Source organism: Polyodon spathula, chromosome 9 (genome assembly GCF_017654505.1).
Source record: "Polyodon spathula isolate WHYD16114869_AA chromosome 9, ASM1765450v1, whole genome shotgun sequence".
Classification (NCBI taxonomy): Eukaryota; Metazoa; Chordata; class Actinopteri; order Acipenseriformes; family Polyodontidae; genus Polyodon; species Polyodon spathula.
This window is the reverse complement of record NC_054542.1, coordinates 23947930-23974910: the sequence shown is the minus strand read 5'-3', so window position 1 is coordinate 23974910 and position 26981 is coordinate 23947930. Positions and strand designations below refer to the sequence as shown.

General features: G+C 37.0%; 1 protein-coding gene across 2 annotated transcripts in view; it reads left to right on the top strand.

Annotated features, from left to right (window-relative positions):
- The window catches only part of LOC121320529 (TBC1 domain family member 23-like), a 33918-nt gene extending 8789 nt beyond the window's left edge, over nucleotides 1-25129 (top strand). The window contains exons 3-19 of one of the 2 annotated variants that reach the window (XM_041258928.1): nucleotides 13-118; nucleotides 4294-4498; nucleotides 4857-4980; nucleotides 5548-5672; nucleotides 10513-10559; nucleotides 10809-10912; nucleotides 11067-11189; nucleotides 12354-12446; nucleotides 13223-13393; nucleotides 14503-14545; nucleotides 15100-15209; nucleotides 17300-17442; nucleotides 18040-18084; nucleotides 21707-21795; nucleotides 22124-22259; nucleotides 23303-23497; nucleotides 23626-25129. In XM_041258928.1, coding sequence (XP_041114862.1) covers nucleotides 13-118; nucleotides 4294-4498; nucleotides 4857-4980; nucleotides 5548-5672; nucleotides 10513-10559; nucleotides 10809-10912; nucleotides 11067-11189; nucleotides 12354-12446; nucleotides 13223-13393; nucleotides 14503-14545; nucleotides 15100-15209; nucleotides 17300-17442; nucleotides 18040-18084; nucleotides 21707-21795; nucleotides 22124-22259; nucleotides 23303-23497; nucleotides 23626-23707 — 1941 coding nt within the window. In that variant the 3' untranslated portion in view covers nucleotides 23708-25129. The remainder of the gene's footprint in view (nucleotides 1-12; nucleotides 119-4293; nucleotides 4499-4856; nucleotides 4981-5547; nucleotides 5673-10512; nucleotides 10560-10808; nucleotides 10913-11066; nucleotides 11190-12353; nucleotides 12447-13222; nucleotides 13394-14502; nucleotides 14546-15099; nucleotides 15210-17299; nucleotides 17443-18039; nucleotides 18085-21706; nucleotides 21796-22123; nucleotides 22260-23302; nucleotides 23498-23625) is intronic. The other variant, XM_041258929.1, reaches the window with a different exon arrangement.
- The last annotated feature ends 1852 nt before the right edge of the window (nucleotides 25130-26981 follow it).

Here is a 26981-nt window from a genome sequence, read left to right as displayed (position 1 = left end):
CTTTTGTTTTAGATTGCACTGAATGTAGCGGGGAAAGGAGACAGTCTGGCATCATGGGATGGGTCACTAGATCTGCCAGAGCAAGCCATAATTCACGACAAGTGTCAACAGCTAATAGGTGAGCATGTCTTACTAACATGCTTTATGTTTTAAGTAATTGTGCACAAAATTTGCCTCATCTTTTCAATTCTTTCTTGACTGTTATTTACTGAGATTTACTTTGCGTATGTTACCAAGCTTTGAGTATATTGTTATACTTGTTTGGTTCTACTTCAGTTCCTCTAAATTGGGTAAATCTTCATATTTTTGTTGTCACTGAATATGAACATGCACGTCTCAAAGTAGCTTTGGTGTGATACAGAGCCAAAAAAAAACACTGAGAGATGTGATGTTTTCCAACAGCCCCAAACCACAAAATGAAAGGCAATCTGACTCCCTATAGTAATCTTTCAATTATTTTCATGCCAGTACAGGATGTAGATCTTACTGTCTGGAACCTTGTATTCTATCAGTATTATGCCACGTATGAGGAATGACCAAATAACTTCCTGAGACACTGCAGCACTGCGTTACAAAAGGTCATTCCTTGTGGGAGGCATAAGACTGATAGAACATTCCAGAGAGTAACCCTTTTTCTGCCACGTGTTTGCACTGAACTGTCCAGTAAATGCACTACACGCAGGTAACCAGTCGACAGGCTCAGAGTGTCAGTAACAGTAGTATGATTTTAATTGAAACTGTAAACTAGGACCATAAATCCAGCTGCTTGCTTTAAATGTGACAAGAAAACTATTGCATTAAAAATGAAGATATTTTTATATTCTGGTTTTTACATCATGATGTGTGGTAGGATTTGCTTTTAAATATTTCTCCAGATATACTTGGCATGTTGCTGTTGGTGTGCTTGTGTTAAGTTAAAAGCAGCAGCACATAAAGTTGATATTATCTCCTCAAAGCGCACCAGGGTGAGGTCATCTGATTTTTTCCAGAGAGCACAGTGCACAGAGCAGGCAGCATGTGGAGGCAGAACAGTTCATTGTTCAATTGCTGGCAACAGCCCACTCTTAATGCAGACAGTCTCTGAATAAAACACAGTTTGAGACTCTTAATAAAACCTGATTATTTAGTTGTAGAGACTGGGTCACTTTACATCATCAGTAATACAATCACCACTGATGCTGTTTGAGTTAATTGCTGTTAGCATTGCATAAGTTTAATAGATTATTCTTATCATTTTTATTATGAAAAAAGGTTAGATTCTTGTATATAATAGTTCACAGAGCAGGCAGCATTATGCATTACCATAGTACTATATATATATATATATATATATATATATCTATGGTATGGTATATACATATATTATATATCTATATATATATATATATATATATATATATATATATATATATATATATATATATATATATACATACATAAATAATATGTATATGTGTGTGTGTGTGTGGTATTACGAATAAATGCATAATTGAAAATGTGCATATTATTATTATTAATGTTACACTTTTTATTTTTACCCAGAGCAGGCCAGATATATGGTAAATTAACAAGTTCAGAGTTTGTGCTTCAAATCCATAGAAAACCGTTGATTTGTCAACAAAAGAACCATTCAACAGAAAAGCAAAGACCATTTTTTATTCAACAATCCTTTCAACAATTAACTATAGTATTGCACATTTCAAAGGTAACACTTAGAAAAGGGCTTGTGATTTCAGTTTAGCATTTCATATTTTTTGCTTTTTACAGCCCACATTATGCTTTTCAAAAACCGACTGCTGGCAATGATATATAGGTCTTAATGTGTTTTAGGTTTGGTAAAACAATCAGTAACTTCACTCTCCGTTCCCCGTTCATATTTCGTTGTTTTTTGCATTTTTTCGCATGCCATTTTCAAGTCTAAAACATAGTCCTCACTACTGTCTTCACTCACAGACACTTTTGTCTGTGTAAGTGAAATTTCAAACTCAAACTCCAACTGATGACAACATTCTCATAATATGAGACAAACATTTTAGCTGTTTGAACGAAGCGTAACAAAAGAGCAAAAACCAAATCCAATTACCAAATTAACAATCAGCTGAATTATTATTGAACATGCATCAATTAGGAAGAAATTTAAGTGGCATAAACAACGATAAATGTTGCATCGGCAACAGTTAATTATTTTTACAGATACAACAAATTATCATTTTTACAGCTTCCAAAACTGCACATAAAATAAAAGCTTGTTGATCCTGACTGGATATGGGATGAGAAACTAAAAAGAAGCCGCTACACTTTTTTTTTTTGTGGTTCTTTTGATCAGAGCACATGCTGTTGCATGCACTTACCGGTAAAAGCAGTGGTGGATTTGATTTGTATTCCCTGGGGGGACAGTGATAACAACAATCCTTGTTTTTGTTTTCCAGGTGAGTTTATATTTGTAGCTGACAATTTTAAATTCTTTTCAGTTTTTGAGGTTGTGAAATCATTGGTCGTACATGTAAGCCTAAAACTAAACTGATCGCAAACAACTCTTTTGGTGTCACATGCGACCAAATTGGATGCACCGTAGAGCCCTGAGATTAGAGCAATTTAGTTTGTGGAGGATAATATAGCAAATAATAAATACAGTGGGTAATGAATACTGTTACACAAATGAGGACCATAAAGTCCATGTCAGCTTTTAATTTGTACATAAACTCTGTATCAGATGGTAAACCTTGAGGTGCTTGTATACCTGTTTGTCTATCACAGATGCCACCATAATACGTGATGTTATGTGTTACTACATAGAACTTAAAAGTATTTTTTTATCTACCTACAGATTGAAAAACCTAATGAAATAATTTTACCTGTGCACAAATCGCATTTGATATTGCACTGAAGCAAAATTATGTTTTTAGAGCACTCTTAAGTGTCTTTTGTAGAAAGGAGACTCACTTTATCACCATGAAATTGATGTCAGAAAATACAATATTTCTAAACTGTGTTCTGCATTTGTAATTGCCCTTTATCAAAATAGTTTACTTCTTAGGCAGTGGAATCTGAAAACCGACCTAAAATTGTAAAAACCTGTATTTTGCAGACTTATTTTTATTGTGCGTAAGGGATTCGATAAATCAACCATGAGGTAAAAAGGTAGCAGGTTAAAGGTAGTAGTATTAAGATCTGCCACTGTTTAGATCAGTAAAATAGATCAACTCATCATATTGGTATGGCTCAGAAAAGTTATAGTAATGTCCTTCAGGGGGTAGAACACTGAAGAGGTATGCATTTTTATTTTATTATTATTTATTATTATTATTATGAATTGGTCATTTAGCAGATGGTTTTATCCAAAACACCTTACAGAGACTAGGGGATGAACTATGCATCAACAAGAACTGCTGCAGTGTCACTTGCAATAGGACCTTGTTTTACATCTCAAGCTTTCTCAGGTTCCTTATAAATACAGTTTAGTTGGAGTAACACTATTTAAGAGGGCTAGATGACATATGAGACTACATAACAGCTACTTAAAGGCCTGGGTTTGAAGGTGGCTTGTGTCATAAGTGAAATAGTGGCCTCATTTGAATTTAATTTTCAGTCAAAGACATTGTTTCGTATGTTATCCAATGGTAATCTCTCTGCACCATTGAAAGTCAAATTGGCAAGGTGTTAAGTCATGTATTTAGCTGCACCCTATTTTAAAGGATCTTTTAAAACCATACGTTCCACTTCGATCACAGGATGCCAGGATACTTTCCATACCAAGTATTCAGAACCAAAACTCAGGTGGTAGATGCTTCAGCTACATTGCACCGAAATTATGGAACGATTTGCCTAGTACTATAAAGGAAGCTCCTTCTGCCGATGCTTTTAAATCTTGTTTAAAAACACATTTGTATATCTTGGCTTATTCAAGTTTTTAAAGTGATAGCCTCTCGCTTCTGTATTCTTATCTTATTTTATTTATTTATTTAGTGTTTTTTTTTATAAATATATATATATTATATCTATTATATATATATATATATATATATATAATATATATATATATATATAAAAAAATTCTTGTAAGTATTTACATAAAAATAAACGATATATGTTTTTTATACACATGTAAAATACTTTGTGGCGAAACCCGGGGGAAAGCGCGCGATATGTTTTATTTTTATTGGTTGATTGATTGATGTATCAAACACCTGCCTCAACAGATTGTAAAAAAAATAAATAAATCAGAAGCAAAAGTTTCTGGGCTGTGTATTGTTCTGTGCGCAGAGTGGTCATTAACGCTTCCTCACTGTTCAGACCTGCAGCAGGTGCCAGAGGAGGAGAAGCCTGCTCTGCTGGTGGATGTGGAGTCGGTCATAACGTTTTACTGTAAGTCCCGGAACATCACCTTTAAACAGAACCTCAACTGGCCAGAGCTCCTGAAGCCACTGCTGAGTCTGCAGCTGCCCCGCAGTGACCTGTACAACTGCTTCTACGCCATCATGAATAAATACATTCCCAGGTATGCTGGACACTGTACACTATACCCTGGCTTTTTGTAGATGGAAAATCAGGACTTTCCTTTGTTTGTTATACCCCACTGGGGATTCTTGTCCTGGTGACTGGTATAGTCCATCTGCCCTCATATACCTTTTTGGGTTTTGCATATACAGTATCTAGAGAATGCTTGTTTTTACAATTAGCTCTAGATTTAAGATATGTTATATTTACCAGTTCTGTCTGCAACCTGGGAAGAGTCCTTAACAGTTATTTATAACAGGCTATAGTGTAATGAGAACATGTAACTAAGGCATTTCTAAATTTGACTAAAGTTACATTACTACTCTTGTGATGTTGAGTAGAATTGTTATTTCTGACAGGGACTGCGTTTCAAATGGTCGTCCATTTCACCTGTTCCGGCTGCTGCTGCAGTACCACGAGCCTGAGCTCTGTTCCTTCCTGGACACCAAGAAGATCACCCCTGACTCCTACGCCATGAACTGGGTACCTGAGACAAACATCTAGCCTGTTTTTCTCTTTGGCTCTCAGATCTGTCTGTGATCTCATATTCTCCCCCTCTCTTCAAAATCCAGAGCATACATTACTGTGTTTGTTTTGTTGCCTGATGTATCAAACAATAGAATATGTAGTAGCTATCAGAAATAATGAAAAAATAACCATGCCGCTAGGTTTATTAGTGTTAACTAGTGTCTGAAATATATAAAACACATTGTGTTTTACAGAAGCATGTTTAGAAAGTACTAATTGCTTCCTACACACACACACACATCCATCAGTAATACTTGATTAATTAGTCAGCTCAATTTTAAGTCAGGCCCTATAAATGATCTGACCGGTCAATAATTCCTGGTAAATTCGTGGGGGTGTTAACCGTCTTCCAGGCTAACCAGCATGTGTGGTTTTACCATACCATATCATACCAGTTTCATTTATGTAGCATCCTTCCAGAATAGGCTTCATAGGGACCATCTTATGCTTGCTTTTTATCATTAGTGAGCCGACAGGTGTGGCTGTTGTCCCGATGCCTCCTGACTCTTGTTTCTTCCCCAGCTGGGAAGCATGTTTGCAGGGCAGTGTTTGCCGGAGGTGACCCAGGCCATGTGGGACGTGTATTTACAGCAGGCCGATCCGTTCCTCATCTTCTTCTTAATGCTCATCATGCTTGTCAATGCAAAGTAGGTACCCAGTGGAGCAAGACTCCCATCTATATACACCAGTGTTATGGATCTCATACTAATCTATCTATCTATCTATATATATATATATATATATATATATATATATATATATATATACACTCTGTATATATATATATAATTTATATTTTAGTATTACAGTAAAATTTCATTTTTCATGTTCTCTATCATAAACCCCTTTCACACTAGCATGCTGTACCCGGTCAGGCCCCGGTGTCATGCTGGTCGTCTACGCCAGGGGTTTTCAACCTTTTTTTTGAAACTAAGATTTCAGCTGAAGTACCGTTTACAATTTCTGCTCACTGAATGGTACCACTGTTGCAATGAAAGGCAGAATAATCTGGTTAGCACATTTATTTTTTCAACCGTTTATTTAATATATAATTTTTCAGAACAGTCTGGGACTAACAAATTGCTGAGACAGAAAACCAAACATTAGGCTTCGTTCTTAAAACTTAATTACATGTCTTCAAATGATTAAATGGCAGTATTTAGGAATCTTTGGAAACACTTTTATTCGCTTTCTGTGGGCAAAGTCATTAAATAATTATTCATAGTCATTACAAATAATAAAAAATAATACAGACTGTAAATGTTTGTCATGTTGCTATTTACTTTCCACCTCAGGATAATTTTAAATTGCCATTTCAAATGTTTACAATATCAGAAACATTAACCTCAAGATAAAACTCTAATTACTAGCAAAGGGACTCTGTATAAATTTCTATCACTTTGCACTTTCTGACTATTGTGTTTTCCTTTGTTTTTCTTTTGCAAGTAAGAAATGTGTGAAACACCGAAAACATATTCAACCAGCTGCTAATGCTGTTAATAAAATGCAGCTGTGGCAATAAACAAAACCTGTCGAATATGAGTATTGTGATGACAGTTTATATTTACCAGAGCATTTATACTTCTAAAAAAAATTCAGAAACACTGTGCTTTTCTTATATAACATGTTGAAAACAGCAAAGATCATGAGCAGCACAGATGCCTGCTTCACCTGTATATCAGAGTGAAAATCGACACAATCGAAATCACTCTTGCGGTACAGGTGGAAAATGTGGATGTGCTATATTCTGGTCCCCCCCCCCCCATTAGTGGTTCACTTTGAGCTGCTAAACAAAGATTAAATAAGAATACACCGTGGTTTAGATACTATATAATACTGTTACAAAAATATTCAAGATCATTAATTTCTCTTACTTTCATTTTATTTGTGCATTTCTGTGTCACTCTACGTACCCCCTATGACACTTAGACGTACACCCGGTTGAAAACCCTTGGGCTACGCGATTTCACACTGCTTTTGATAAAGCAGGGATGACCTGGGTGACAGACACAAGTAAACAATGCGAGTATCAATGCCCTGGAAGCAGCTTGTTAGACTCTTCCATCCAAGCTTCTCTGGATTGAGCCGGCTGCCCAAATGTTGATTAGAGAAAATGTTTCAAAATCCCTGCTGCAATCTGGCTCGTGGTTGGTCTCAGTCAACGAAATTTGGCTAAGCAGTTTGAACAGAAATGTTCCTTGCAGAAGTGAAACCTTCACGCAGGTGTGGCAGTTTGTTATTGCGTTGGCTTACGAGCGGCCGTCATACAATTTGTTTTGCTCAACCCGGGTCAAAGCGTGTTGACCTGAGGTGGGTCGCTGCGACCTGGGACAACCCGGTTATCACCCAGGTACTTGGTTTCACACTAGTACCGGTATGCAAGCCCATATTTTGAAATTAGCCCATAATGCACCTGACTGCACTCCTTGCCAAATGATTAATCAGAGGCTGAGCTGTGGAGTGTAACTTGCCTTGCTGTATATTGTGATACATTTAGTGTCAGCATTTTAAAATAATGATGTTTTCATCTCTGTTTGGAATTGGAGACTGTGTAGGAAAAAGGTGGTTGTTGTTGTTTCAAATGATGACCTTTAATATATAATATTTAAGTAAGGCCATTTTTACCTAGATAAAATCATTTGTATTCTTAGTTTGCTTGGGCAAGTTACTGGTAGATTTGCTAAGTGTTTTATAAAAGTGAAACTTAACCAGCAGTTGGTGTGTTTAATAACCATCAGGCTTTATGCTCTATTTCAAAATTTCTCGGAACTTGTTTCTTACTCGGCCTTCTCATTTCCAGCCGGCGGCTGGCTAAATTAACATCTGCTTTGCTAAAATAGTTATTGCAAAAAGAAAAAAAAAAGTTTTTACAGTGCTCATATGTTCCAGTGAATAGTATTGAAAGTGTTTATTTTCTTCCAGTAAAATAGCGGCAATTTCCACAGTTCATTTCTTATGTAAGTCTAGTAAAACTTTCCTTCTCTGAGAGCATTTAGTTTCCATGGACACTGTGAAACGCAGTGGGCCAATCAGTTTCGAGCTTACAAGTGATGTTGGTGATGAAGGCTGAGCTGTACAATCATATACCCAAGTCAGTAACTGTACAGCAGAGTTAAGAAATTATATAACTTTTTTTTTTTTTTTTTTTTTTAAAACAAATAGTGAGTATATGTTACAGCATTGTAAAATGCCTCAGGCGTTGACTTTGATCGATCTGAAACCTAGCATATAATTCAGGAAACAATATTTGTATTGCACAATTAATATGACTTAATTATTTTATTTTTATGTGCTTTGTTTTGCTGATTTGTCTTTATTAAACAAAAAATATCGGTATGTGAGCAACAAGATGTACTGGTCAGATATTTTGCTGCATAATCAGTTGCTATAAAACTGGTCTAGTAATATTATTGACTGTTTACACACAGCATGTATATACAGATAAAAAGTACACCCACCCACACACACAAACAAACACGCACGTACAAATATGCATACACACGTACTGTGATTATCTATCTGTGTTTAAATAGGGACGGTACTAAAGATGATGTACTAAATTCCCTTTTTAAGAAGTTCAAGTGAAATGGAAATGTATGTTCAAACTTATGTACAGTACGAATCTCTTCTTCATCCTTCTCTTCTGTTGATGTCACTCTTTCACATGTCTTCCCAAAACACAGCCATATTTTCTTTGTATATTAGGTGGGGGGGGGGGGTATTTTTGCGCTAAATGTAATGCTGTAAAATACATTTTTAGCCTGGAAAGGGAATTGTTGCTTGGGTTTAGACAGGCTGCTGTGGCACTCTCTACTGTGCATCAGAAAAAGCGAGGAGAAACGCTGGTGTGTCCAGGCCTTTAGGGTGCTGAAGGCATGGTGCAAACACATACACAGTATAAACAATGTAGGCATTAATGAATGGGTTAACTTTGCATTTGCTTTCACTTTGAAACTTTCCTACGCACTCACCAGCTGTATAGTTGGCTCTTCGATCTGAGTGCCTCTCGAGGCAATACGTTCTGGCAAAATTGAGCTACAACAGTATTACATTGAAAGTCTTAAACAGAGTGTATATAATCTAATAACTTTTTTACCCCCTTTCCAGGGTCCTACATAAACATTAATGTGATTTCTACAGTAAGTAGTCGTACTTTAATGTAATACAAATTTAAAGCTAGTAAGCCACGTATTGCAGTGTTTTGTAGCAGACTGCCCCCACCAGCCAAAAAGGGAATCTTCTGCAGATTTCCTATAGTAGCTATGCTAATCTCCCATGGAAGTGGTATGTCGGTTTGTGCTAATCTGTATTAATAAAAAGAATAAGAAATATCTAAAAGCATTTGTGTATATAAGTGTAATTTGAAGACAAAAGTGATTTTCCGTTTCAACATTACTCTTTTCCATTTGAGAAGAAATTTCCATGTTTTTCCATTTCATACACCTATTACTTGATATTTATATACTGGACTTACTTTCAAGCTACGTTGTTTATGTAAATGCCAATATATTATTTATTGTTATTTGTATTTATTTTAATCAAGCAAGTAGAATTGAAATAATATTAAACAAAAGAAAAAAAAATACAAAATTACTGTAGAAATCGCATTTATGTTTACAGAAAATGCAACAGAAATGAACTTCTGAAAACTTTATTTATTAATGCACTTGTACATTCTCGGTAGTTACTGAGAAACGACGACATGGGAAAGTATGTATACTCAGAATCTTGGAACACTGAAAATAAATGTAAGGACTGGTTTGTATGAATATTTTTAGAAACTTAAAATTGGTCTTGTGTTTGGAATACATGAAAAAATAGAAAACAAAACACAGCTTGTAGCTTACCTTTTCTGTATTCAAATTTACTCTGTCCATGCAGGTACATTTGAAGCTATTGTGAACAATTTAAAAAAAGTGGTCAAAATGTAAAAAAAAAAAAAAAAAAAAAAAAAAAAATATCTATCTATCTATCTATCTATCTATATATATATATATATATATATATATATATATATATATATATATATATATATATATATATATATATATATATAAAACAACACACACACCTTACGTAAACAATTGTAGCAACACATGGGAACATGTAACACAGTAAAATAAAAATGTCCTTAAATACCCTTTTAAGACACAGGATATGCAGTTTTAGACCTCTGCAAAACCCTGAAATTTGTTTTCCATGGAGGGGGGCGGGGTTGTTGTTGCCCCATACCCCCCTCCCCCTGCACTGGGAGAGGACCCCCATACCCCCTGCCTTCTGCTTCTAGCCTCCTAATTTAAATGAAAATGAAAAGACTGCTTGCTAGTTTTGCAAAATCAAGTTTTTATTCCACTTGTGGTTGAAAATTTGCATTGTCCTCAAAATTACATTTTGTGCTGTTTTAAAGGTCCATTACAATATTGCAACATGTTTGTTCTGTTTTTAAATTATTTTTGCTAACTTGGTCTTTTGTATTTTTCCCTTCAGAGATAATATTCTGTCACAAGAAGGAGATCGTAAAATGGAACTCGTACGTAAGTCTGATCCTTTATCCAACTCACGAAACACATGTTTTAGTCATGTAATAACATAGGGAGTATGTTTTAATGATCTAAATAACATATTCCCTCTCCCCAGTTTTTAATGAAAGTGAATAGAGATCCAACATTGAGACTGTTCAGAGATTAAGCAAAAAAGCATTCTGGCTGCATTGTGAGAGCTAGTTAGCTCTGCTGTATTGATCAATGGAAATTATGCTGATGTGCATATTTCCTGTGCTTCAGAGATGCTGGAAACCTCACCAGCTCATCTGGAGGTTGAAGACATGGAGGATCTCTTCTCCCTGGCTCAGTATTACTACAGCAAGACACCACTGTCTTTGAGAAAGGTACAAACCCCACAGTTAAACCAGTGCTACAGTAATCCAAGATTCATATTATTTGCCCTGAATGTCGTTTAAAGTAAGTTAGCATTTATTATTTTCTTTTCTTGAACTCCCTTAATGTTAATTTTTCCTTCCCTTATTACCTTGATCTCTGCAGGATAATCAGAACCTGTTTGGCAGCAGTCTGGTGGCGCTGAAAGATGAGGAGATGGATCTAAGCCAAGCTCTCTGCCTGCCTGTCTCTGTACCAGAGATCCTGCAGGCAAACCAGCCGCAGGGGGTGAGTCCAGACAGTCTGTCGCTTCTTCACAGTTAAGAGTCCAACAGACACTGAAGAGATGTGTTGTGTCATTCAAGTGCAACTCACTTTTTTTTAGCAGAGTACAGGTAGGGCTTGATTTTCGGTTTTAACCGATAAAACACCCCGATACAAAAAAAAAAATGAAATCGGTGGATAGCCAATGAACACCGGAAAACACTGGAAAAACGGTGGAAATGGTTAATCAATTCACATTGACTTTCCCTTTTCCCTTTAAAAAATAAAACATACAAAAATAATTATAAATACATTTCCCAGTGCTGCTGGGCAATGTCCCACCTTCCTGACTTTTGTATCTATCATTGATTCGTTCTGAATACTTTAAACCCGCCCCAACTACTGAGTGACAGCACATTCCTACATTTCTATTGGAGACTCCACTTGCAAGATTTAAAATGAGATTACAATCAGGAATGGGGGCTTGTTAGCGGGATTTAAAGATGTATTACAGTTAAGATAGAGGATTTAAAACAGAATGTAAAAAAATGCCTACATGCAAAAACCCCAGGAGAGTGTGCCCGTGACCATAGAGATTTTGTTATGGAAGACAGCAAAGAAAAGAAGGTACAACTTAGTGTGCAAGTACTGTCGAGTTAAGATACATATTTTGACAGAAAAAAAAAAAATCACTGAAGCATTTTGGAAAGTAACCGAAAACACTAATTTCATACAGTATATAAAAAAACGAAAGCCCCGAAAATAAACTATTTACATAAAACTTGAAAATACAAAAATAATCTAAAAACAAGCACTGAAAAATACAATAGTGTCTTATGAGACAAACTGGTATCCACTTCACGGAAAGCTTTGCTGAAAGTGGGCTTACTGGTGAAAGTGGTGAAAAATCAGCTTGAATCTTGCACAATAACATATACCCCTATATTTTGTAATAGAAGGTTAAATAAGAACAATTAAATGGTATCTCGTGGTATACAGAGAAACCTGTACATATATCACACTTCCATTTTGTACTTACAGTGTTCAGTATGTAGGTCATGGTGATCTGCTTTTTCATGCTGCTGATAGCTCTGATTGATGGTGATGTATGACACCAACAGACTTGTTAGACCTGTGCTCGGTCATAATGGTGGCTTGTATTGAACAGTCTGTTGATTTCCTCTGCAGGATGGTGTGCGGTTCTTTGTGGTGGATTGCCGGCCTGCTGAGCAGTACAATGCAGGACACCTCTCCACAGCTTTCCACCTGGACTCAGACCTGGTAAGTACAGCTGCTGCTCAAAGTGGGGTTGATACTATATACAAAGAGCACCAGCAGGCTGGTCCTGCTTTCTCTGTAACATGAAACACTGTCTTGGCCAGCTAAGACAGTTGAAGATGGCTTTGTAATCCTCATTGAATGGAATATCTTCAGTCATTACTCCAGTTGTTCAACTGACATTTCTTTGAATGGGTGTTATTGTTTTTAAATTGTGCTAGACCTTAAATAACTTGGTAATCTGCAGACACAAACCAGAATACAGGAGTCTAGTTTTGTCAAATGTACAGGTGACTTTGTAATTTAAAAAAAATAGGATTTAATTCAAGACTGGAACTTTCAAAAATACGGTAATACCTCTTATCTTAATGTGAACCTTCTTATTGTTGGAATTAGTTGTTAAAGGACGAATACAGTGCTGATATGATTCATAAAAGCTTCTTCACAAACCACAAAAACAGGATGTTTACTGGTACTACAATTTGACAGATACAAATTTGAACCTAAAATATCTTGTTGTTCATCTTGTTTTATTTTTCTGTTATTCTGGCTCTGCATTGCTGCGGCTGGTGTTCATTCATAGCTACAAAAGGCTACAATCAGCATTTGAGTAACAGCCTATGTCAAGTAGACAAATGTTTTCAAGCTAGTGCCATCTTCAGTACACTGAAACATTTGTCCACTTAGCTTCTTATAAAATGCGACAGTGTTGACAGTGCAGTCTCCTGTACTGGTCGTGGCTGTGACTGGTAATGAATTGGATGGTGTTTGTGTTGTAGATGCTGCAGAACCCTGCTGAGTTTGCCCTGTCTGTGAAGTCTCTGCTGGAGGCCCAGAAGCAGTCCCTGGAGTCTGGCTCCATCGCCAGCGGGGAGCACCTGTGCTTTATGGGCAGCGGTCGGGAGGAGGAGGACATGTACATGAACATGGTGCTGGCTCACTTCCTGCAGGTAGGGCAGGCAGACCGGCAGGGAGACAGGCAGGGAGAGCTAGTGTAACATACACTGTTTTATGTTGCCCTGGCACAATTCTTACCCCTATTTAAACAAGTTTTGTTTATGTAGTGATTAAGACACTTGCTTGTGGTGTGCAAGGTTTCAATTTCACACCTAGTCTGAAAAAACTACCGACCGTGACCACCAATTCTGTTTGTGCTACAGCTATAGAAATATCCTCTAACCATGCTCATGCTCATTCAGATAAAAAAAAAAAAAAACAGGAACGTCTGCTGTATGCTGACACTATTTTGTGTAAATGGACTGTCTCTCGCTTCAATATTTAATTTGTTATGAAGATGACATCCATGTCATGTGTAGTATAGAAAACCTGCATGCAATTGATGCAGTTGAGTAGAGATAGACAAGACAAGAGGGCTTTGACGTGGGGGCTGACAGTAGACACCTGGTAGGCAGGTGTTCTAAATGCAATTACTGAAGATCCACTATATATGCTGTCCTGAAGAACCAAATTGGAAGTGGTAGGTCCCACACAATTCTAACCTTGGATACTTGCTGCCCATGGTAGCCCTGTACCCTATTAACAGTGTCAAACTGGTAAATACAGCTGCTGCTCATAGAAAGGGGACTTGGAGTCCAGGAGGGGTCTGATCTTGCTTCCACTGCAACACAAGACAATGGTCAGTTAAGGCAGCAGAAGCTGGCTTTGTAATCCCATTTGTAAAGAATATTTTCTGTGTTTACTCCAGTTCTTAAATAACTGACACCTCCTTAACAGTAAGAAAATTCTCTGGTAACATTTTCAAAATGTGAAATCAATATATTGAAAGTGCTTAGACCTTGAATTGCTTGGTAATCTGCAGACAGCCAAACAGGCACAGTGCACTTTCCGTCTGCCCTTCAAGCTCTGTAACACGCAGAGTAAGTACATTTTTGTGAAGTGTCTTATCTACAGTGCTTTTTTATTGTGGGTTAATAAGCTAGAAAGGACATCAGACTAACCTTGTGTGTATGTTTATAAATGTAATCTTACAAACTAGAAACTGACATAAGTGTGCTTTTCAGGAAATGCTCATTTGTCATGTTTTCAATTTTCATTGCAGAAAAACAAGGAGTATGTCAGTATTGCAAAGGGGGGGTTTATGGGTAAGTTCTTTTTTCCTTGCTTGTTAGTTTGGAGGCTTGATAGCTAACATTGACTAAGTGACCCTTTTTGATTTGTCTAGTTAGCATATCTGATATGTTTACTACCCAGCATGTAATATTTTCACCACAATTTTATGACACTTTATAAAAAATGGTGGTAAAAATGATCTGTGTATGAAAAGAATGCTGGAATTAAAACATTCTTTGTTGTGTTTTATTAATCTAAATATATAAAAGATGTGATGGCTGCATGAAGAGGAGCAGTATGATTTCAAATGAAATGGGCTGAATGAAAGCTAATCAGTTAACCAATACCAGTGCCATTAAAAGGCCACAGTGTCTGCAGTTGAAGAGCACTTGTTTAGAGTATTCACTCAAAAACAGTTTGAAACTATTATCTGTATAATGCTGTTTGTTTTAACAATAACGCACAACAGAGTCTGTTGATGTGGGACATCGCCACTCCTTGTTTGTGTCAGTTAACTCATCATTAAGGTTACTTTAGCTTGTACATTAGAGTGTATACATTCTGTACGATTTGCCTTGTTTTGCAGCACTTCAGCAACACTTGGCAGACATTAATGTTGAGGGTCCTGACAATGTCTACGTCCACTGGATTGTGAGCACTTCAGGATCGAGAGGCAGCATCAGCTCACCTGCTGACGTGAGTATGCATGTCAGGGGAGTCTAACAACTGAACTGCAGTACCAAAGCAATAAAACCTTCTCCTTCTCCACTGGCACATCTGGCCCGTGAGGGCTCGGTATGGTACAGGTATGGGTGCTTCTCCGCTGGCTATTTGTCAAGCTGAGCGAGAGCCAAACTGTGAAACTCTGGCCTCGCAAGTCATCTGAATCCAGCTGCAAGCCAAGCCGAGCCAGGGGCGGGGTTCAGGATTTTTGTCATTATGTTGCGTCAGTCAGTGCACTCTACAAAGACAAACAACAAATGACATGCCGGGCAGCGAGTGTGATGAGAGAAGAGCACAGCCTTGTTTGTTTACGCATCTTTTAGCAAACTGAGTTAATAAATAACAACTGTCTTTCGTTGCGTGTGACGTTAGTAGCACAACTTGGAAGTTGGAAAAACAACCCAGGCTCTCCTTAACCGCACCGTGAGGGCTCGGTTGTACAGTAGAAAAGAGGCATTATATACTCTCCTGCAACACAAGTATGTGTTGGATAGTAGTTTATGATGAAGTTTGGCACCACCTGGTGGCTCACCTCAGTAATGTCTTGGCATCTTGTGAAAAGTGTTGGAGTTCTTGGTTCTTGCAGAGGATCTTTATGCAAATGCTTATCTGTGTTTAACAGCTTCTTTGTGTTGTTAATGAAGTAGATCAGTGGTGTGCAAACTTTTTAAATGCTGCCTCCTTTTTTAGCATCTATTTTGTTGTGCCCCACCCCAGTGACACAAATATTAAAACTTTAAAATGATACTTTTTATATTTTACCAGGTGTTTTTTTCCGGATTTAATGTAAATCGCATATTTTTTTCCTACATTTAACCACAAAAAGTGCAGATCTCGCTAAATACAGAAATTTTTAGAAATTTTGAAATTTGTACTTTCAGATATAATTGATAAATGTTGAAAACGCGTATCACAAATTCAACATTTAAAATCAGTCTATATATATATATATATATATATATATATATATATATATATATATATATATATATATATATATATATATATATATGTTTTGCCAATTCGCCAATTCAAACTTTAGACTGAACATAAATCTGAAAAACATTATTGTTGAGCAATTAAATCAGAAAAAAATAATCTGGGTTTTTCACAAACAATCAAAAAATGTATTTTGCCAGCTAAACCTGAAGCTAACATGCAAATAAGCCCCCACCCACTGACACGCTTGATTTGGCATTGTATGTTGTACAGCTACCCATGCACTCCGAGAGCCAGTCTCTCCACTTCCCGGCCTCCTCTGCATACAATGCCCCCCAAAAAAGTACAAGTTTCAAAACTTTGAAGAATGTGTTGTTAACATTTATGTATTTAGCGAAATCTGGACTATCTTTTCTTGGTTAAGTGTATGAACAAATATGCAATTTACATTAAATCCGGGGAAAAACAGCTGTAAAACATTTCGGCTCTGTTCACTGCAGTTTCACTCTCACTTGCCACCTCAAACATAATTTCTGCAGTTGTACAAGTCCTAGAGTAATCGTCAATGGCTTATTTGAAAGGTAAGAACTTGGAATAATTATCTGTCATTTATGTGTTTTATTTAAACTGTTCTATTCTTATCTTTATTTTTACAGAACTACCCCTACAGTCATAGTCGCGCCCCCCTTACTGATTCTACTCGCCCTCCACTTTGCGCAGCACTGAACTAGATTATGCCCTTCAAGCTGTATACTAATTTTTTTTTTTAATTCTCTGCTTGCTCACTAGGAGGGAGTTCAGGTTTTAGATTTTCCATTTCAAAAAGCTGTGAAGTTGATTGAATTTGTGCCTTAGCTACATAATATGATTAATGTGCAGCCTTCTAATTGCCTCTGACTGGTACTGAATATAAACAATACAAAGAGTTTTCATTTACAAATCCTGTTTTAAATGCCAGTCAGCACCTATCCTATTTAAATATCTCTCTCCATTTGTTTTCATGAATTTTCTTTCTGAACCTCGATAGAAAATTCTTAGAATTGCTACCTGTCATTTTGAATGCCCAATCCCTATGCCCCTAAATTAGGATCCCTGTCTGTCTCTGCTGCATCTTCTAAATGTAGGGTGAGGTCCTGAATGGCTCGGGCGATGGGAAGGGAGTGAAGTCCCTGGTCAACAAAATGACGTTTGCCCTGAAGTCCAGGTCAGTGAACGTAAAGGAGAAGGTGATCAGCTTCATTGAGAACACGTCTGCCCCGGTCGAAAGGTAATGCAGCCTCTCCTGGACCGAACTTTACACTTTTACATTTCAGCTCTTCATTGCAGAGTTAGCATTATTTTCCAGCATGGGTAATGTTGTGATTTACTGATACAAGACAAGAGCATAAAATGGTAAATTATTCTGTAATAAATAAAAAAAAAAAAAAGTGCATTTTAAATGCTCGTAAAATCAGTGAAAAATTGAAGAAATGTAGTCTAGTTTAAACCTAGGAATCATGCTTTTTTTAAAGTTACTTTTGTATACTGGCATAAAAGGATTAATTAAATTCATCTGGCTATTATTTTTCATTGGAGGTACATTTCTTTAGCTGAATTCTGTGATTTTTTTTTTTTTTTTTTTTTTTTTTAATATCTCACACCCCAAGAGTCAGACTGATTTCATTTTTTACAAACAATTGTGAATTTGCAAATTTAGCAACAAAAAAAAACCTAAACAAAAAACAACCCTGCCTAAATCCAAAACCAAATGGCCATTGTAAAGTCCCTTCTGTGTTAAGAAATGTGTCAGTCTGGCACTCTGAAAGTGAGAGTGATTTATTTTCAATTTATTAATAATCTTTTCTAACATTTTAATTCACAATAGAATATCTTTCAATCTACCTTGGCCAGAAAATGTGGTTCCGGATAGGTAAGAAAACACGAGAACCTCCACATCTTAAAGCGTCTGTCTTCACAAGCATGAGCCCCTGGCATTACTGCCTGTGACAAACACAGCAGTGACAATCGCAAGCCTGGAAGATCAAGCAGCCCAAATACTTAAAAGGTTTTCACTTGGAACTTAACAACATTTATTATACAAAGCGCAGTCCTGGTAAATCCAGATATTAAATACAATTGGGTCTCCATGTCTTGAATGTCACTGCTGTTTCCTTCAGGCTCCTCACTCACTAACAAAAGCTTGGCATCGGCTGCTGTGCATTTAAATATTTACTGACTTCTCTAAGTAAGCAACTACATCTTGGGGATAGAGCTGTTGTCTATTAGCAGTTGTTGTAGCAAGATTCTTCACTACTGTACTGCTGTTACCGTCTCTAGCTAGGAACGTGTGTTTTACCAGTGTCATTTGTCTGTGTGGAGAACCACTTTATGCTTAGAGTGATTGTAGCTACCAAAGTCGTTCCATAAATTGTACCTGTTTTTAGCATTTTGCTACCGCTTCTTCAGATGTGAAGTTTTTAAAGAAACACTGGTGTTAAGGTAAATGCAGGTTTTAAAACATGATCTCTGGTACTGCACTAAGTAAAACGAAAGTTCAATTTTCTAGGCCTTATTCACAGGGAATCTGTTACACACTTGCATTTCCTAGATAATTTGCTGTGTCTTCTAGGGCAAAGCGTGTTTTTGTCTTAAAGCATGTCAGTCAATAGAGAAGCATTTGCTTGGTTGACAGAAAAGAAGCTGTTGAAGGGGTGGGTACAGTTTCACTCCTCCAGGGGTCGGTTGTACTAACGAGATCAAAAACCGGGTCAGATCCAGGCTCACTGGAGTCGGATCTTGAGAAGGCGTTGTACAAAACGGACCATGAGCAGGCTCCGCTGATCCGATTCTGGCCCTGCGCATGCTGTAACTAGAGAAACCTGACCAATGAGAAGCGAATATTCGTGGCGCAGCGTTTAAAGATTCTGAATGTCATAATGTCAAGTACATTTAATTTAAAACGACATAAATCTCGTCCATATTGGAACCTAGTAGAAGCAACTACTACATTTATAATTTAAACATCCAACGCTTCTATAAACAGATTGAGTATGTTAATATCTGTTTTGTTTTTTTTTAAACTTCTAAAAAGTTTATAATAAATGTTGCCGTTACGGTCGTGTGTATTAGCTGACTGATACACTCACAATGCTGTATTCTTTACAGCGGTAAGTTAGCCACCAAACACACAAACAGCTAGCTGCAGCATCAGTTCAGGGCAAATTATCAACACATTTTGAGCAAATTGAATCAAGGGCTGATAGCTGCCACTAGAAAAATGTCGCGGACAGGGGGAGATCGAGGCTGTCACAGAAGGTACGCTCATTAAGTAAAAAAAAAAAAAAAAAAAAAAAAAAAAAGGAATTGACCAAAACATTAAAAAAAAAAAAAAAAACATTGTTCGGTCGGATTTAAAGCAATGATTTAATTGTAATCGATAATATGATAACGTCAGTATGACTTTGCCAACACACAAAACGTGTGTAATAATATTCAGTTACGAGGCTTCGTCACTCAGTCAGGTCTACTGTATTAGGCCATGATATATTATAGACATAACTGAGTGTTTTTTAAATTATATACAGCGATATTTTCTTAATATAATATTTATGGCTACTTTTAAATGCACCGTTACTTAGACAATGTTAAAGTATGTCCGTTTTCATACAATTTGTGGAATGCTGCAAATATTTGAAAAGTTTATTAAGTTAACGTTATGTCGAGCAATTATCTTAATACAGTGTGCTTATTTAAAGATTACTTTAGCAGTTGTAAAAAGTTTCCTTTACGTATTATGATGGAGTATGTTAAACATCTCTTTAATATATATTACAGTTTCATTCGTTTTAATTCTCATCCATCAACCATAGAGCAGGATCAGATTGGGATCAGAGCTGAGTTTTAAATGGAGGAATTACATAATTTTGTTTATTCTTTTGTTCAAAACTAAAAACATTTATTTTCTCCATTTATAAAATGTTCAATGAATACTGATCCCACTCTAATCTTGGTCTGAAGCAAGATCAAAATAGATTTTGAGCCGAAACTGAGCTCAGGATCAGCTCTGATCCCTTTAGTGCAACTCAATACGTGATAGGATCAAGATCGGAGCCTGGGTCCAGGCTCCGATCTGTTTAGTACAACCAGCCCCAGGTGAAAATGACCAAGGAAGTAAAACACTGTCTGAAAACATGGATAGTGCAGTACCAGATATCATGTTTGAAAACAATACCTGTTTACTGTAATATGTTTCTTTAAAAACTGCATGCTTGAGACCAACATTGTATAAGAAACAGCAGTGCTCAACAGGTATGTTTAGGGGATTATTTTTCAGTTTAAACATGCTGACAACTCAACTGACTCTCTTCAGTTTCATTCCTCTCACCAAGACCAGGCATGTCTGTTTGTTTGTAGTTGCATTCCTGTTTAGTACAGATATTCGAAAGGCAAGCTTCTGTTACTGAACAGCGTCGATATCTGGATCAAGGGGTGTCTGTGTTTCCAAGGGCACCATGAGACCTCTGACCTCCTGTACCTACTTTTTTGTGGTCCCTAGAAACATCACACTGTGTCACATTTCAATAGCCAAAGACAAAGTACATGAGCTTTCAGATAACACTGGACACAGGTTACTGATATAGTCCTCTGTGGAAGGGTGGTGGGTAATTCACTGACACAGGAGACAGACAGGTGAATTTGGCAACACTGCACAGGTGCCCTGTTTTATTTCAGGTTGCTATTTTTCTTTTATCCCGCAGATGGCGCTGTGGGTCCGTGGTCTGATTTACCAACGATGGTAAACAGAACCACAGGCATACCAAGCGATGGTACACAATACCGGCGCCCTTGCAGGTGCTTCGAAACAATAATTCAAAACAGAAGGCACAAAGAAACAGGGAAAAATAAAACAGTAACAAAACTACAAAGAAAAGGTGCTGCACTTGACAGCTATATCCCAGTCGCCGCTACCTGTGCGACCCGGATCACCATCCTACACTGCCGGCTAACTAGCCTGCTCCATTACAATACTTCGGGGTCTGCCCAAGGGTTCCCCGCTCTCACTGTCTCGCTCTGACACACTCAGTTTCGGTTTTGGTTTCTCCCGACTGGTTCTCGGTCCTCAATCAGCGCTTCCACACTCTCGGCGCGTTTAAAGGGCAGACCTGAGGAAACAGCAGAGCATTATCTTATAGGGCCAACTATCTCCCAAGACTCGCCTCTCAGCCATTCAGAGAGGGGGAAAGTCCACACACCCACTTTCCCACCTCCCCGTGTCACTGCCATAACTCGCAGATGGTTGTTGGACGACTGCCGCCCTCTTCCTGCAGCCCTGTGAACACGCCAGCAGAGTCAGCACAGATCTCTCCCTGCTACATCCTCATTTTGATAACTTTTTTTTTTTTTTTTAACAGAAGCAGATGCTGGTAATATGCAGTGCGTTGATATAGACTGTGTTACTGCTGATTTGTGGAAGTGGTGATGAGGAGGCCAGACTGCCTTTCATTTCACAAGTCAGTCTTGTGAACTGGATATTATTTTTTGTTAATTTCCAGGCATGTGAGTAGCAGTGACAGAGTAGGAAAGCCATACCGAGGAGTAAAACCAGTGTTCAGCATCGGGGATGAAGAGGAATACGACACAGGTGAGTATTACATTACCCCCCAAACTGTTCAGCTCACTGGCAGTCTTGTATGAAGGGGGCTTGTGGGTTTTGATATTTTTCAAAAAAGCTCTTGGCCCAATTTACTAGCATGGGCTCCAGCACAGTTTTTAAGAAAAGGAAACTATTAAGTGTAAACACAAGTAGTTTTGAACTTTAGATAAATTACATACATGCAAATGCTTTGTGAATTCATCCCCAGGAAATCTTTGAACTAGATCTGTAAGTTAGCAATGCATAATGGACTTTATGCTCAATGCTTGTGTTGTTGTGCAGTACAACAAAAGTAAAGGTAATTGTTGTGCTACAGATGAGATTGACAGCTCCTCCATGTCTGACGATGATCGGAAGGAGATTGTAAATATCCAGACCTGGATAAACAAACCAGATATCAAACACCATTTTCCCTGCAATGAGGTGAAGGAGACTGGCCACATGTTCCCCAGGTAGGACTTCTTCGTAAACAGATTGAAAAACTATATTCCTTTCCAGGGCCCGTTACCTGTTGTGCATCAGAGTGTGTGAAATGTACTAGCTTGGAATTGCCTGCTTTATTGGCAGGATTCTCCTGGGGTAAAACCAGGTGAACCTGCTCCATCTTGGAATGAAACAAAACCATCTTGGGATGTAAAAGTATGAACCCTGGCCATGAAGCTTTGACGCTGTACACCAAGACCCATAACTTAAAATAATTATCCACTAGTGTGTGTGTAAAACTATCTATCTCTCTATCTATCTATCTATCTATCTATATATATATATATATATATATATATATATATATATATATATATATATATATATATATATATATATATATATATATATATATACAACTTCTTCTAAGTTTTTTTTTTTTTTTTTTTTTTTTTTAAATGAACAATAAAAGCATCATTATAAAAAAAAAAAAAAATGTATTGTTTTATCTCACTTGTACATTGTTAATAGAACAAAACACGTTAAAATACACATTGTTAATACAACAAAACACCTTAAAATACACCAAGAGGTTTGCATCTGGCCTAATTTCAGCACCCTTAAAATTATCAAAACGTAATAACTGCATTAAACAAATATGCATACATGTAGGCCTACCTTAAATTACGTTTTTATTATTATTATTATTATTATTATTATTATTATTATTATTATTATATTACTCCTGAGAGCCACTTTCATTGCTGGCACTTATTAGCAGTACATTACGCTCAAGCTCCTCATCTCCCTCAGCTTCAATGTCAATGACAGAGACCCAGCATCTATTTACAATATTTGCCAACAGACCCGCCGCATATTGGAGACGGACGATTATTTGAGACCCAGCAATTATTTGAAGTTTTACGGCATTGTTTTGTGTAGTATTTACAGTACACTACACCCATTAATTACGCCCAGCTTGATATAAAGAACAACAGCTCTGTACACCTTTCCTTTTTAACACAATAAAACTCCCAAACAACATTTCATTTCTTTATTTGTTCCTCTCCAGCCATCTCCTGGTGACGGGGACGCACATGTACTGCCTGCGCGAGATCTCCTCTCGCAAGGGTTTTGCCTACATCCAGTCTAGACAAGCCCTAAACTCTGTGGTGAAGATCACTTCCAAGAAGAAACACCCAGAACTCATCACTTTCAAATTCGGAAACAGCAACTCCTCGGGTGTGGAGGTACTGGCTGTTGAAAGGTAATGCATCTTTTGTTTGCAAATCAGGGCATACAGTCATAAGATTTTTTTTTTTTTTTATGCATGGCAAATCTACTGAAATGTTTTTGGATCGCTGTTTATTAACTTTCTCTCTCCTTCCAAACTAGGTACTTGATACCAAATGCAGGTGATGCCACCAAAGCCATTAAACAACAGATCATGAAAGTCCTGGATGCCTTGGAGAGCTGATAGAAGGGAACTTGGTGAATCTGAAACCCCTGCGTGGTGTTAAAAGAACCGCAAAGGCTCCAGATTATTGGAGGATGTTGACATTGCGCTCCTCCCCTCTGTCTCGAATGGACAAATAATAACATTCAATGTTAACAACTCCCCCTCTCCCCTTGTCTGCTAGTGGAGTGTGCTTCAATCGCTGGCTTCCCAAGAGAGCAGTTACTGTGGTAGACCATTGAGAAATTGAGATATTAAGTTATATAAATTTACAGAGTCTTATTTCTACTGTTTCATATGAACAGTATTTTTTTTTTTTTTAATCAGATTGTAAAAAAGATGAAGTATATTATACAGGTCAGTTTAAGGTTTTTTTTTTTTTTTTTGTATGTGCCTCCAGTCTTAATGACCATGGATACAGGTGGCTTGTGACATTCAGATGAAGGGAGTTTCGAGAAGTCCGACAGTTGTTTAGTGAAGTGCTCATACTAGTCAGTGATGATCCAGTTAGTCAAGTTAGTGTGATCCCCAGGACTGGCAGAGATTTTGTGCTGTGAGTTCATTACTTAGTTTCATTGCTAAACAAGTGTTAAAAATGTCAGTATTGTTCTCATCCGGCCTTAATCCAGTATCGTGTGGGTATACGTTAATATAAATATACTGTATATATTGTAGACGTTTCCTATTAACTAACAAAAGTAGCAACTTTCAAATGTTTTGCTTGAAATGTTAAGTATATATAATATAGTCTGGTTAGCTCACATGCATCTGTCTGCAGCTTAGCTACCAGATTCACAGGAGGAAAGGAGAATGTTAACTACTTAGACTCGTTCTTGGTCCCATTCCTTAGTTTGATATTCCCGAAGCTGAACTTTCTCATTCCCAACAAACCATTATAGAAATGTCTGGATATTGTTGCAGCTCCCAACGGGCTTCACCTTTAGAAGGTTGGTGGTTATTTGCCTTCAAAGGAATGACGTAGTAAGTTTGCAGACCAAATCAGAAGCTCTTGTTAATTTTCATTACTATGCAAAATAAGCAAGTTATTTGGTACAGTATGTGTGGATGCTACAGAAGAATGCAGACCCAAGACTCCTGTGTTCTCTTCACTCTTGACAAATGTCTTCAAATTGACCTCATTAGTATGCTTCAACTTTTCTAATCTTGTGTGAAATGTATTTATAGAACCAATATTGTTGTTTTGTGGTAACTGCACCTTAATTTTTGGAAACCCTCTTCTGTATTTTAATAAACTATAGTGAACCAAAATGTCGGGGGGGGGGGGGGGGGTTTTTTTAAAAAAAAAAACTAAAATGGCATTATCATAAGCATGGTTTTAATGTACAGCACATTTTCATTAAAAAACAAAAAATAATACTGTTTTTGCACGACTTATCTATCCATTTACTGGTACCCCAACTGATGTCACTGTGCAAGAGATCAATAACACTCTAGTATAAGTTAATAGGGTGTCTTTTCTGTAATAAAATGTCATATGCAGTTTGGGCAGGAGGACAGCAAAGCAGTTCTGATTTCTGTTGTACATACATGACATGTTAACTTACTATAAATCACAAACACTAAAATTGTACTCAGGAACTACTAGTAAATATACAAAGACTTTCACGTGCACGGGGTGAACATTGTGTGAAATTGACAAACACTTAACTGTGACTGATTTCTCATGCATGGTTTATTTCTATGTTTGTATTTATAAACCTCTTATCTAAACTATAAAGCTAACGATAAACTGCAACACTTTTTTTATTATATTGTGAATTAGTTGCTCAATGGTACAGTTAATTATGGGGGATAGTTATTAATAATAATAATAATAACTAGAACTGCCAGGCAGTTTTACGGCTCCCAAGCCCCAGTAGTACCTGTGTAAATGTGTTTAGTTCTCAAATGCCAAGTTTAAAATCAGCAACTTCAACTGTTCCACAGAAAATTTTGAAAGGTTTTTTTTTTTTTTTTTCAAAAATGCATCAGGCAGCCATCCTGTTTAACCCGAGTTTCTTAAATGTCAGTTGTATTGCTACAGTGTCAAGGATGATGCTTGTGAAGTTTCAAGTTAGTCAAGTAAACCATTTGTCAACTGAGGCAGTTTTAAATTTCAGCTGTAAACGTACATCAGGCGGCCATCTTGTTTTATAAAAAATAACCATAACTACCAAATTTGGAGTTTGTTGGACAAACAGTTTTCAAACAGCAACAGTTTGTTGTTAGGGGCGAATTTAGATCAGATTTGTGGCAGCCATTTTGACATTAAAATTTATCACAGCAACTTCTGCTTTTCAAACTTGATGCGGGTTTGGATGCTGACGATATATGCCAAGTTTCAGATCAATCGCTTCACCGGTTCCCAAGAAGATGATTTCCAAAGGTTTTATCGAAAAATGTGTCACGGCGCCAATTGCAAGGACGCAGCAGCAATTCTTTTTTTCAGCATCAGACGGCCAATGTTTCTAGTTTGTTAGCCGCCAAGTCACACAGCTTCGAAGCAGCAGCAGTTTAAAGTTTTGGGAATAATAATAATAATAATAATAGAATCTTAACAATAATAGGCTTCCCAGCCTTTTGCTTGGAAGCCTAGTAATTGTGATATTGGTGTAAAACAAGTTTAATTCAGTAACAAATTAACAATTATTTCCCCCCTAGAGCCTGCTTTGCACTTTATTTTTCTAAAGACATGTTACATCATCGTTTTGTGAATATGTATTCTTTAGATTAGTCCATCTGATTGGGATTGAGCATGCTCACAAGTGTAGAGTGCACACTTTTTTTATTTATTTGAAGTTAACATCCAAGAAGTAATATTCTCACATAGATAAAAGAACCCCCTCTGAGGATTTGTAGCAAATTACAATTTTATTACATACTGTACATACTATTTACTCGGATTGTATTATTATAAAGGTGCCCTTGAAGCCAGATTAAGGTATTGTTGTCTGAAAAGGCGAAGTTTTATTTATTTATTTTTAATTTAATTTTTAACAATCTGGAAGCCACTTTTGTATGAATGGGGCACAAAATCCTGTATGACCTGTTGACGAATATAATCCCCTCTAAAGGTAGCTGGAGCAGAAACGACAGTCGCTTTAATGCAGTAGGTGGTGGTAAAGTCCATGATGATTACAACAATCCTACATATTTAAGGTAATAAACAAAACTATCTCGGGATTTTTTTTTAATGATTATGTTACATCTCATTAAATTGTGTGTGGTGAATCATTTTTACACCAAATTAACCATAAAGAGTGAACACCAATATAAACAATATTCAATTTATTAA